General features: G+C 45.1%; 1 protein-coding gene across 2 annotated transcripts in view; it reads left to right on the plus strand.

Moving 5' to 3' along the window:
- The window catches only part of LOC135259935 (glucosidase 2 subunit beta-like), a 114945-nt gene that overhangs the window by 81646 nt on the left and 19925 nt on the right, over nt 1-13374 (plus strand). For both annotated transcript variants that reach the window (XM_064344891.1, XM_064344892.1), the window contains one exon: nt 10326-10397. In XM_064344891.1, coding sequence (XP_064200961.1) covers nt 10326-10397 — 72 coding nt within the window. The remainder of the gene's footprint in view (nt 1-10325; nt 10398-13374) is intronic.

Consider the following 13374-nt stretch of genomic DNA (forward strand, 5'->3'; position numbering starts at 1 on the left):
TGTTGAGAATATGTATTACAGTATATGTGTTACAGTAAGTATAATTCACATTGACTCTGATCAGAAGGCCAGGAAACGGTTAACAAGTGAGGAGCGCTGGTCGCACCTTTTAATCAATTCTTTCGTATGGAATCGCCAAGCAATCTAAAAAGTGTGAACAATGCAGCGCTTATAATAAAAGTTAGTTCCCCGGGCAATGGCTTTAAAAAGAAAAGTGAAAAAATGTTCAAATGGAGGAACGTTAGGGGGGGAAAAAGAACCAAACGAATCGCTCAAAATGCAACTTCTGACGTCCTGGGCTGAGAAGCCGGAGCGGTTTTAGGGGAAAAGAAGGATAATTAGCGCGGTAAATGAGGCGTGGTCCCATACAGGAATCAGCGTTTTATCTGATAGGGGGGGTCGATGGTTTTAGTCGCCGCTCTTACTTAACGCTGGCGGTAAAGCAGACCTGACGTGACCCTCGGGAGGTGAGCTTCCTGTTCCTGTTCCTCGTGTGGGCTCGCCGTGGGGCTACCTGTTCCCCGGGGGGGCTATGGCGGCGGGGGGGGGAGGGGGAGGGCAGGGCAGGGCAGGGCAGGGCAGGGCAGCGTTCCGCGCGCGAGGCTGTCGAGTCAGATTTCGCTCGCGTCACATTTTCCCGCTCTCCCACGTCTCCGAGCGACGCACGCCGTCCCGCCGCAGCTCCTGCGAAGGAGGTTTTGACGCTTTTTTTTGTTTTTTTTTTTAACGACGGCGGGCTGTTGGGTTCCTCCCGACGCCGCCGCCGCCGCTGCTGCCGTCGCCTCCTTCAGACGGAGTCATGGGGGAAAGGTGTCGCACGCAAAGACACCATCTGAGGAAAAGTTGTTTTGAAAAAACGCAAGTTTTCAGTCGCAGCCGGAGCCGTTTTTTTTTCTTTTCTTTTTTTCCGGAAGGTTCTCTGAAGCGGGTTTGAGCTGAGCTGAGCTGAGCTTCGTCCACAGAGACACATTAGTCTTGATGCCGGGGGGGGGGGGGCAGGGGGTGGGGGGCGGGGAGGGGACTGACTCACTCAGTGGTTATTAAGGGGTTGGTTTAGGTGGGTCGACGCCTGTAAGCCATTTGCGAGTTAGCAGATTCAGGAAGACGAACGCAGATCTCTGAAAAGGGGGGGGGGTGACGTACAGACCCGGCGCATTAAGGGTTGCGTTTGATAACTGAAGCCGGGGAGAATATCGCATGTTTAATTTGTTTTCCGTTTCACCGGAGCCCGTACCGTCAGATACTTATGCAGACCCATGTCTCAGCCAGCTCACTCTCTGTCACACTCGCTGGCTTTTCAAATTATGATAGATGTGGCGGGGACAATGTAGTTAAATTAATGCATGAAATTCAGCATTAGTCTTAATGAGTTACTCATGCAATTAATTAACTTCAAAGGTCGCTTTCGGTTGATTGTGGGAATAAAATCGCATCACCTGACCGCGCGATTCTTTCAGCTTCCAGTGCGCTGTTATCCGCTCACGCCCGAGCTGTTTCGCCTTTCGTTTTCGTGATGAGGTGTGCGGTGTTTTTTCCCGAACGTTCGCCTTTCCCAAAACAACATTATATTCGCCAAAGTTTTCGAGTCACGTTCCCTGGCAGTAATGCAGTAAATTGAAAAAGGGGAAAATTTGAAAGATAGCGGGGTCTGTTGTTTATGCGTTTCTTTGGTAGTTTTCCCTCCCTGGCTCTATTATGAATTCTAATAGGAAAGTCGCTGCTCTGGGTCTCCTATCCTGGCTGCGGTCTGTTCTCCGGATTATCTTTAGTTCCTGTGCCTCTCTGGGTCTTGGGTATCCTCTGAAGCGTTCTGCTGCCTGGCTTCACGTCGAGTTTCTCAGCAGTGCTACGTGGTTCTGCACTGCCCTAGTCAGGGTATCGGAAGAGCGCCACCACAGCGCAGACTCACGTCCGTGCGCTACGGCTCCTAGCCTGTGCCTGCATCTACATGTTTAAAATGCAGTGGAGTGGCACTTGCGGATATCATTGCTGACTAGTAACTTCACGTTAACTGCCCGTTGTGCGGTCTATGTCATGCCGTCGTAAGCATGGTATTCACCTTTCATGACAGTGTGTCATACCGTATGCCAGATACTGACAGTGTCCAGATAACACTCTCATAATGTATGCAGTGATCACTTTATAACAGTTTTTAAAATAAATCTGTTTTGTACTCATTATAATAGTGTTACGACATTTGTCTTCAGTTGTAATAAACTGTTATTGCTGGTTATAACAGGTCTATGTCATGTGGTGCAACTGCGATGCACTAGCCCCAGTTAAAATGCCTTTCTTTACCAAAGTTTAAGTTTACTCTCTAAAAGTAATACATATGCTATTCCTGTGAGAAAAATAACATTGGAGTTGTTTGTATTTGGCACCGTGTGCTTTTGGTTTAATCTCGTCCCGTTGTAATTTCAGATGAAATTGCTACACTGAGATTGTGTGGGAAGTTTAATTATCACTAGTGTTTTTTTTTTTTCTTCTTGTTTTTTTTTTCTAGAAGGTTCTGCAGCAGGCAGTCACAAAAGTGTGCACACGTTGGCGTTAAGAAACGTTTTATTTATTTATTTTATTTATTTTATTTATTTTATTTATTTTATTTATTTTATTTATTTTATTTGAGGAAAAAAAGGGTGTAAAACAGGCTCATTAACTTCTCTTCCACTGCTAATTTTCCTTGCCTTCCTTTGTGTTGCACAACAGATGTGTTTTAGTGCTGAGGAGGCCCGAGGTTTTGGCGGTGCACGTGTGGGAGTCTATTGATTGTATCAAATGCTGCGACGCTGGATGTGCGGAGAGCCTCAGAACTGCCTGTTATTTCAGTTATTAATATTCAAAACTCGCCATTTAACTTTCCACCTCCAATCTCTGTCTGAGATTTACCGGAGTTCCTAAAAAAAAACAAACCAGTTATGTGTAGTCTTTTGTAATCAATTTATTCGTGTTATTTTGAATAATAATAATATGTGGTTGGTAGCATTGCATCAATATACTAGCCAGCACAACTAAAGTCATGGATCTTTTTGTCACTTTTCTGTTTTTCTGTTGACGTTATTACCCTTTTGGGAGATTGTAGATGCACTGAACAGTGCTGTCTTTAAGAGTATAAATGACTCTTTATATGTGAGTGTTAATGGTGTTTTTGTCAACATGTTTATATTGGAATTAGACTAAAACTAATTTTTGTCTACGAGAACCACTTTAGTTTTTGTTGACTAAACCTAGACTAAAAATAAAGAGTATCCTAATGACCAGAATTTGGCTAAAACTACAATGCAATTTAATGATAAGTTAACTAAAACTAAACCAAAATTTGCTAAAATTAACACTGAAGTGTGACAGGTCAGTCATGTGTATTTATGTGATGTCTTCGTATATATTTTTCAAATGCAACCACTCCCTCTTCAGCCCATAAAAGATAAAAATGGCCATGGAATTAATTACAGAGGGAAAGAAGACTCAGCAGGAGAGCTTAAATGAACAGTCTAAAGCTATTTACGTCCCTGAATATTTTGATGGCTCTCTGAGAAAATTGGCAAAAAAAAAAGCATGTCTACAGGCAGGAGTAGTTTTGTTGTTGTTGTTGTTGTTGTTGTTATATGTTCCTCCCCAGTTCTGTGTCCCATTGGGTAAAGAACAGGGTAGTCCCTTCAGTTTGAGCAGGCAGTTCTGCACGGGTGGACCTTCAGTCAGTCTCTATATCATTAAGACCGCCGGTGCAGTCAGAACCACGGAGTCCTGCCCTGTCCCCCCCACCCCCACCTCCCCAAATTAAACTAAAGCAGAGATGCGTCTCCGAGGCAGAAACGAGGTGCGCTGTCGGAGAAAAGTCGCCTGACAGTCAGAACGGAATTGGAATTCGGCGTCATCAAGCCTCGCATTCACATCCCCTCATGTGGAAGATTAGCCTGAGCTGGCCTACTTTGAGCACATCGCAATTTAAATCTCTTCAAAGGTGAACCGTTTACGGCATTGAGTAAGGCTGATTTGCTCATATATAGTATCTTGTCCTATCGAGTGGAAAAACATACAGAGCTTTCTTAATCTAATGCAGGGCTGTAACTATTAAGAAGTAATGGTGTTTGGCTCAATTCTAGCTACTGTAAGTTAGTATGGCGAATGGCGAAATGACAGTGCCACTTATATAAAACAGTTGGACCAATGTGACTTCCGACCTTAATGTTTCATAGGTTTGCCCTGATATGTAACTGTGTTGTGCTGGAGTAGTTGACACCTGGATGAAGGAGTGAAGAGGAGGATGGCAGCATTAATAAACGAAGATTCCGCTCGTGTGGCGAAGGTGCCCCTTGTTTTGAGTGACCCGCCGGCTTCCCCTCAGTACTATTCGTGGAGCGCGCTGGAGAGCTCTCGCGTTCGAAATGAAAGCTCGCTTTCATGTATTCTCAGGCTAATGTTGTTTCTAATTTATTCTTATTAAAGAAACACTACACAGCAAAAAAAAAAAAAAAAAAAAAACCTCTCAAAATATCGTGTCAGGCCAATTGTCCTACATTTTGAAAGTATTATGCTCTAATCCTGTTTGAGGATTGAGGCTGAGTATTTAATTACAGTAATTAATGGGGGGGGGGGGAAGAAAAAATACATTTAGTCAAATCCATTAAAATCTGCATCTCGGCGTTTCACCAGTTGCAGAAGGTTGGCATTATCATAATGGGCCTCCTTAAGACGGCACAAAACAATCAGGGCGCATTGCTTACCCTGTTCCGCGATGAGAAAAAGGGTGACTGACGGTTATCACCGATACGTTTACGCTCGGCCGTGTTGATACACTTTTCCTTTTTTTCTCTTAATTGTGATTGGCTCATGCATGCCATGAACGAGGCCTTAACTCCGCTCCGCTAAGAAAAGAGGCCTACATGGCTCAGGAGGTAAGAGCGATTGTCCTTGCCTTCGATTGTCTGGCAGTTGGAGGGTTGCCGGTTCAAACCCCAGCCTGAGCGTGTCGAAGTGTCCTTGAGCACTAACCTAACCTAACCCCTAACCCCTAACCCCTAACTGCTCTGGCGAATGAGAGGCATCAATTGTAAAGCGCTTTGGATAAAAGCGCTATATAAATGCAGTCCATTTACCATTAACAAAAGACGACGGCGTCGACTTTGTTTTCTGTGAGAAGACGGGCAGAGTTGTGTAAGGTGCAGGGCGCTTATTGGTGAACGTTAGGGGGGGAATTACTGTTCTGTGTTTGCTAATATATATTTAGGGGTTCCCGTCTTTTCTCTGATTATGGTTTATGTCTGTGGAAAGATTGTGTGATGTCTTTCAGAAAATGATCTCTAAAACTGCCAATCCTGTTGTGTGTTAGGTCTCATGTAAGTAAAATATTTTTTAAAAGAGGGGGCAGCCTGCTCTCCTTGTGTATGTTTTCCTCTTTATTCAGGCTGAGGGAAAGCATAGAAACTTCATAGTGTCATGTGACTCCATAGTGTCATGTGACTGAACCCCAGTCACCATGGGGTGGGTTTATACAGAGACTGGAGACTCCATTTCACAGTCTCCACAATATGCAGATTCTGACCCAGAGGTAAAACAAAAAAGGTATCTTCATTGCACTGCACAATCTTTCAACCTCATTAGTGGGTTTTTTTCAGCCATTTCATGCGAATTCATCACTTTAATTTGAAAGCGGGCAGCGCAATTGGGAGGTGTTTTATTGCTGTTTTCGTGCCCGAAATTTAGCGCTGATATTTGAGCGGTTTTTACGGCCCTTGTGGCTAATGTGTGGAAAACAGGGCTGGCGTTCTCTCAATAGGAGTGGGTCTGTAGTGCCTTACGAACTGGTGTGTGTGTGTTAGTCCTATCACATTAGTCAGCTATCTCATGAGAGTTTCAGGGAGAGAAGTGCTTCCTGTTTTTAATTGTGTATACAGCACACTAATACAGCCTGAAGCACCATTGGAGGCTAGAACACTTTGATCATAATTTGGATGTAAGTGTTGTGTTGCTGTCTATTGGGGGGGGAGGATGGGCCGGGCGGGGGGGGGGGTCAAACACAAATGGCCGTGGCATTTCTATTCTGTTTCTTATTCTGTTTCTTTATTATTATTATTGGGGAAGTGGTATTGTAGCCTCAGGGTGTAGAAAACAAACTAAAGAAGACATCATTAACTCAAATAGACTGACATGAACAAAACAGAAGTACTGGGATGTGTGAGAGAGAGAGTTCTTATGTGGACTTGTGTGCATCTTACCCAGCTCTGTGTAGTTTCAATAGAGTGCTTGTATGTTAACACAAATGGCCACAGCACGCCAGCCAAAATCAAGTCATGCTACACTTTAGAAATCCGAGCCAGTCAGACGTCGTCGTGGAGATCTGATCGAAGAGGGGCATTGGACGTTGTCTACGGATAAAAAAAGAATTTATCCGCAAAAGTTATCTGAAATTAATTGCCCGGATATAATACACAGTAGTGATAAAAAAACTCATTGTCACTGCTTATCTGGAGCAAGTTCGTAATTTACGTCATTGTAAATGTAAATGTTAAAATGTAAATTTCTGTGGTCTCATAATAGACTGACGCTACCAGATGTTATCTGGGAAATATAACATAATTGAAGGCTGTAGCGTTTTCATTTAGGCTGCCGACTACATGTTTCCTCGCACCCCCGGTTTGGGTGGAAATTGAGTCAGAGACATAAGGAACTGCAAAATAAATGTGCGATCACAGCGGGAGGGTAACTGCGGGAAGACGGAGCGAGAGAGAGGAGACCGCGTGATATGTCAGCCATACGAAGAGAATCAGACAGGAAAAAAAAAACACGCGTTGTTATTATTCCGATTTTTTACAGGTTTAATTCTGCGTTTGATACTCAGACGAGGGACGTTGCTCCTCGTTCTTTCGCGGAGCGCGGGAGCTGATGACCCCTAGGCTGCGATGCTCTGTATGTTTTCGTCACCTCCGCGGCGTTTCTTATTTAGCGTTTTTTCCTTCTCGCTCGCGCGACTTGTGTGAAAACCGCCGTGTTTCCGAGCCATTGTTAGCGAGTGTGAACTCCAGAGGTTGGAAATGCCAGCCGCAGTTTCGGAAACTAAAGGCTTCAGGCTTAATTCTTTATCTGTGATAGAATTGTGTTTGGGCCCAAAGTAAACCGGCTAGTTCGGCGTATATGCTAACCTAATTTATCTTGAGTTTAGCAATAACCTTGCTACTCGCCCCCCTTTGACAAGTTCTGTTCCGATACTGGGGTGTTTATCATCCTTTTTTTTCCCCGAAGCTGAATAAATATTTGCAATGTTAGTCTGATATTTCAGGTTAACTCCCCGGGTGATATTAGCCATGCTGATTGGTCAGTTGTTGAGCAGGTAGACAGTGATGATGTCACAGTGTCACTCTGTGGGTGAAACGTATTGCAATTGTGACCGTTTCCACAGTACGCTGCTGCCTGTGTCTCTAATACATAGCAGCTTCGTATGTACTGCATAAATATTCATACATGCTTGTGTAAAATAACTACAACTGTGTATAAGGTGTGTTGTTGCTACTAGTGTAGTAACTGGTTCATGCCATTTGGCTGTTTGCAGTTATTGCCGTAAGCATTTATTAATGCTTAAGCGTGTCCTATGTAGGTGCTGTGTAGTGCGTATGAAGGCGTTATATGTCTTTCACGAAGGGCCGTACTTAGAACTCGATGCCAAAGGGAGTGAAAAGCTGGCTGAGTGGTGATTTTTTAAAAATGAGTTGTCATGAACCTAATGTTGGCTCTGTGCACATTATCCTATGAGTAGACTGCAGCAAATGTGACTTTTTGAACCGGAGAAGATACTGTGATGTGTTTCTGTGGCTGTGAGTTCTTATTTTATATTCTGACTGAGCCTCTGATAAATTGGTTTGCTGTGATTTATAATGATTTACTGTAATGGGATAAAAGTCATGTTGCCTAACGCAGAGAGCTCTGTTCAGTAGGTCTGCTGATGTCATACTCATTTATGGCAGTTAGAGAGAGGCTGGGTGGAAGTGATCTGGGACGAGACATCATGTTCAATCTGCGTGGGTCTCCCTGGGCCCCCTTACTGCGCTCGAACCCCAGCCTCCTGCTTTCCCTCTCTGTCTCGTCCTCTCCTCTTTGCACTCTCTCCTCCTCTCCTTCACTGTTTTCCTTCACTCTCTCCTCTCCTTCTCTGTTTCTTCTCTCTTTAGTGTTTTGCCTCTCCATCTCTCCTCCTCATCGTCACTGTTCTCCTCTCCTTCAGGGTTTTCCTTCACTCTGTTTTTTGTTGTCTGAACGCTCGCTCTTTAGTGTTTTCCTTTAGTTTCTTCTCCTCTCTGCAGTCTTTTCCTTAGCTGTGTCTTCCCTTCTTCACTTACGCCCTCTTCGTGGTTTTTGTGCCGGTGCCGTTTGCGGGCCCAGAATGCCCGCCTCCTACGAATGAACACGCCCGTGGAAGCAGTTAATACGCACTCCCGCTCAAAATCGGCATGCCCCGTAGGGTGGAAGCGCTCAAGGTCACCATGGCGACGCATCATACGGCGACCTCTCTGCGTCGGCAAACGGGCGGGAGCACGCTCTCCGTAGGCCGACTCGGGGGGGGAAATCCCCGGTATAATGTACTCCATCGCTCTTTTTACCGCCACGCCCCCCCACCCCCCCACGCCCCCGCCGATCAGGTACCATCTGTTCCAGCGCTCACTCGAGGGCGTTCTGTGGTCTGAACCGCTCGCGAACTTAACGCAGACGCGACCGTTCACCTGAACCGCAGAGGAAGGTTTGGACCGCGCGTGCGAAGACGAAGACTCGCGAGCTAATCTCGACGGCTTGCTAATTACAGAGAGGGCATCGGCGTCTCGTTGGCTGGGAAGTACTCGGGTGGACCTTCCTCACGGAGGGTGTCGGGGTTGTGTCAACAACGAGCCGCTGGCCTTTCTCCCGTAGAAAGGCTTTCTCGTACGCTCGGTTACCGTAGGAACTGACGCGCGCGTCCGGAGGGAGCGTCTCAGGCTTGTGTGAGGATCGTCGCAGCCGTGCGAGAGTGGAGGGGGGGGCGGCGGGGGGGGAGAAAGGAGACGTACGGAGGAAACATTAAAGGGGGAATTTGTAAAACAGCGCTCGCAGCGAGGCGCCAGGCACTTAATGCCGTCTGCAAACAGCCCCCCAGAGCAGAGAGCCCACCGCCCGCCACTTCCCCCTCCCTCCGGTGTGCATCCTTCCTTCTTTCATCTGCTTTTCTCTGCGATGCCTTCCCTCCCATTTCCTTCTGATTGCTGTCTTCACCTCTTTTTGCCTTTCTCTGTCTCTGTCTTCACCCTCCTTGCTTCTCTCTCTGTCTTCTTCCTTCCCTCTCTCACTTTCCCTCTCCCTCTCTTTCTGTCTCTCTCTCCTCTCCCTCCTCCTTCTCTCTTCCCCTCTCTCTGTCTCTCTCTCCTCTCCTCCCTCTCGTTCTCTTCCCTCCCTCTCTCTTCCTCTGTCTCTCCTCCTCCTCTCTCTCTCTCTCTCTCTCTCTGTTCCTCTGGTCTTCCCATCCTTCGGATCGTAGGAATCGGCGTTTTTGTTTCCGATAACCGCTCTCGGTCTGTCCCGTCCGTCTCCAAGTCTACCCCCCCCCCGGTGCCTTTGATCAGCGCTGCGTGGCGGTGGCTATACTCCCCCCCCCCCACGCCACGCGTCGCTGCGAGCTCTAATCGCCGCCCCCCCCACATCTAACGCCTCATCACAGACGAGCCGTGGGAGGCGCCAGCTCGCTCCTCACCGGCCCCCTTCGCCGACCCGCCTCCCCGGCAAGATGGAGGCCGAGCGCTCCGTCGGTAGCCCCGGCTCCTGTGATGGCTTCTCTCCCTCCCCCGCGCTCTCCGCCGGGGTTTTCGTTCGCTTTAGCGCCCGCCGGTCTCTGGGAGCGGCCCGTAGCCCACGCCCTTCTGTCCACGAGCACCCCCCGTTTATTTCTGTCTGCTCACAGACCTCCTGCCTCTTCTCTGTCTTCTTCGGTTCTTTTTTTTCCTGTTGAAAGGGGCCAATCGAGCTGACTGTTGGGATGTGACAGCTCTGCACTCTAAAGAGCGGCCACAGCGCTGTACAGGGCTGCACAGAGTGTTTACGATGAATTCCCCAGTGTGTGTGGTTATATTGTTTGAAAATGTCTACAGAGCGAATATAACTTACCGTGCCTTAAAATAATGAGGAATCAGACAAAGTGGAATGGTCTGAGTGTGTAAGTATCCCACGTACAGCTCAGTGTAAAACTATTTCTGTCAGTGAAGTTTTTTCTGTTTTCTTTTGTTTTGTTTTCAAATAAATGCATTTGTGCACATGAAAGGCTTTAATACTGTAGAACCTTTAAGCCAGATGTTATGTCCCACTTGTGCTTACAGGTATACGTATGTGTTGTGTCCTTTCAATCAAGTAACACAGAAGAGCTCAACAGGAACAGAGATCTTGCTGGGGTAAGTTTTTACTGGCAATACATCTCTTTCACATACATAGGAAGCACTGCATAAGCATTCATAGATGCATCTGTCAGTAGCCACTCATGGTCATATGGTGTGTTATGTCACATTCAGCAAATTGCATTACCATTCGCTAGCTCTCCTGTAGTATGTTGTGTTTCTTGTTGTTCGTATAATAGCAATAGGCTGTGGGGAGAGGGTATTACAGCTTTCAGGGTGTGTGTGTGCGCAGTTGCACTATAAATGATAAATTCAATGGTATTAACAAGGAATGAAAATAAACCATTGCAATAAAAGTTTTATATTCAGTATTACGCTGTCTGATGCCGCTAGTGACATTGGTATGATATTCCAAGTGAATATCTACAACCACGCCATGCTAATTTGTGGTTATTGATGTAAGCATTTGTCTGTCTAGTGCTTATGAAAGTGCTTTGCAGTGCTTATGATTAAGTTATAAGTCATATAGCTCTTAAAAAGTATTATTGAATATTCCTTATATTGCAAGTTATAATGATCCATTAGCCTTAAATGCCCTGCATACATTTTTAAAGATGTGCTAATTTGGTCCATCAGCTGTACTGTTTGAATGATGAATGGCAGGTTTGCTTCAGGCGCTCGTCATGTTTGGAACTTTAATGAGTGAGGGAGGGTGGCCTGCCTACTAATAACAGAACTTTATGAACATAAACATGCCGTTAAAGACCGCTGTCAAAATCATTATTTTATAATTGTTTTATTACATAAAGAGTCGTATAAAACAAGTGCTATAAAATGAAGCTTATATTCCCTTGAGATTTTAAATGTTTGTGTTTTATAAAAACCAGTTTATTTTCCATTGAGATTTTAAATGTATTTTCTTCAATCTTCAAAGTTCTTACACTGCCCTCTATAGCAGTGGTTTTCAAGTTCGGCCCTGGGCCTCCCCTGTGTATGCTGGTTTCCAATTTAAAATCCTAGAATTTTAACAAAGTGTTAATCTTTCTTAAATTAAATGTAGTCTGTGCTATCAACCAATCAGCTGTCACAATCTGAACCTTATGAAGTGTGAGATGTCATCTGAACTCTCGACGTCGTAATTCAGTGAGAAAATCGGCTAATGTACGCCCGCCCTTAGTGGGCTGCCAATGAGAAGTGAGCTTGTCATGCACGCCTCCTCAAACCTCCTGCTCTGATAATCATAAATGACATGCTGGCCGTCAACACAAAGCATTAGTATCTTCCTGTTTGTGAATTTGTAAAATTTTAGTATACATTCTGTCCTTAAGGTTTAATTAAGGTTTTAAAGAGGACCCTGATGGTACGTGGTCTTTACTGATTACTACATTTGCAAGTACACGCATTTCATGAGCAAAGTAAAAGTCTTTTTTCTGCTGGTGTGATGTATTTTCTTGCGAGTAATCATTCTAAGTCCCGGCGTCAGCTCGAGTTTTAGGTCACGCACGCCGTAGGCATATCACTATATCCCCTCTAAAACAACTCCTCTGAGCTGCGATTTCAGAGATAAAAGCGTGGAGCGGATCACCTCCGCGCAACCTTGCGCTAATGTTAGAGCGCATTACTACCGCTTAGGCTGTGTCTGGCCTTCCCTCTGCCTGTCTGACGAGCCGCGTTTTATTTATACATCTGAGCTTGCACAACCATAGATACAATCTGGAAACTGCGCTTTGCAATGCAGCTGTCCGTGTTTCTGGAAGGAGTCTAATGTCTATGGTACCGTATTCGTATAAAACTTTATAATGCTTTGGCCCATTTCTTGCACTTTAAGTGCCGCTAACACTGTGTAACAGTGTCTTGCTTTTGGTTTCAAGGGTGTGTTCTTCAATTGACTGAAAAACATTTTTCATTTAATTAAATATGTCTACCCCATGCTGTCCCATCATATTCTTTTTGATGGCTTATTTATGAATAGAATAATTCCCAAGGGTTCTGAAAAAACACTGAAAGTGCTTGATTCTGAATTTTAAAATGCTGAGGTTTTTGAAAGTGCTCGGCGTACGTGAAGGCGCCTAATTTTTTATGTTTGTTCGTGCATTTTATGAAGCTCTCCTTTTTTCAATGGGCGTACACATCCACGCCAGAAAAACAACTTCGCTGGATACGGCGGCGTCAGCATTCTGTTTGTCTGCCTGAGAAGTGCGGCTGCGGCGTGAGGCTGAGACTTTCCGTTTCTAAAAATGGCCGCCAGAGCTCGGCGAGGTGTGAGGCGAGGTGTGAGGCGTGTGTCTCCTCACATCAGTCCTGGCTTTACTGTACCGCTCTTCTGATCTGTGTAATCGCTGGCTCCTGTGTGAGAGTATTGCAGTGTTTAGGGTGTGTGTGTGTGTATGTGTGTGTGTGCGTGCATGTACATGCGTGTGTGTACCTCTGTGTGTGTGTGTGTGTGTGTGTGTGCATGCGTGTGTGCATGTGTGTGTACGTGTGTATACGTGTGAGTGTGCACATGCGTGTGTGTACCTGTGTGTGTGTGTGTCTGTGTGTGTGTGCGTGTGTTTGTATGCAAGCTCACCGAGTGCTATTAATAAAAATGGACAAGGAATGAAATTAAACATCAACAATTACAATCGAATAAAAAAAATTTCAGTCTTAGATTAAAGTAATATTATAGCCAGTTACAGTATATTGCTCATTAGATAATATCAAATAACACTTCTCTTTCCGTTACAATCCAAATAAAGCATTCTATACCCCCCTTCTGTACGGTAAGCAGTCAGACATTATTTATGAATTATGAATTACTTGGGGAGTTATGTGCAGTAAAGATATAAGGAAATAAACTGATCAAAAAATCACCTTATATATATAGTGGAAAATGTGTTCTCTTCAGACCTGGGTCAAATAAATGTTTTGGGGATATACACAGAGATTTTCTGGAGTGTTTCTGAATTTTAACAGCATCAAAAGAGTTGAGAGTATTTGAGAGATGTATTTGACCCAGGTCTGATTGTTTCATGTTTTTTATTCTCTCACAATT

This window comes from Anguilla rostrata, chromosome 7 (genome assembly GCF_018555375.3).
Source record: "Anguilla rostrata isolate EN2019 chromosome 7, ASM1855537v3, whole genome shotgun sequence".
NCBI classification, from domain to species: domain Eukaryota; kingdom Metazoa; phylum Chordata; class Actinopteri; order Anguilliformes; family Anguillidae; genus Anguilla; species Anguilla rostrata.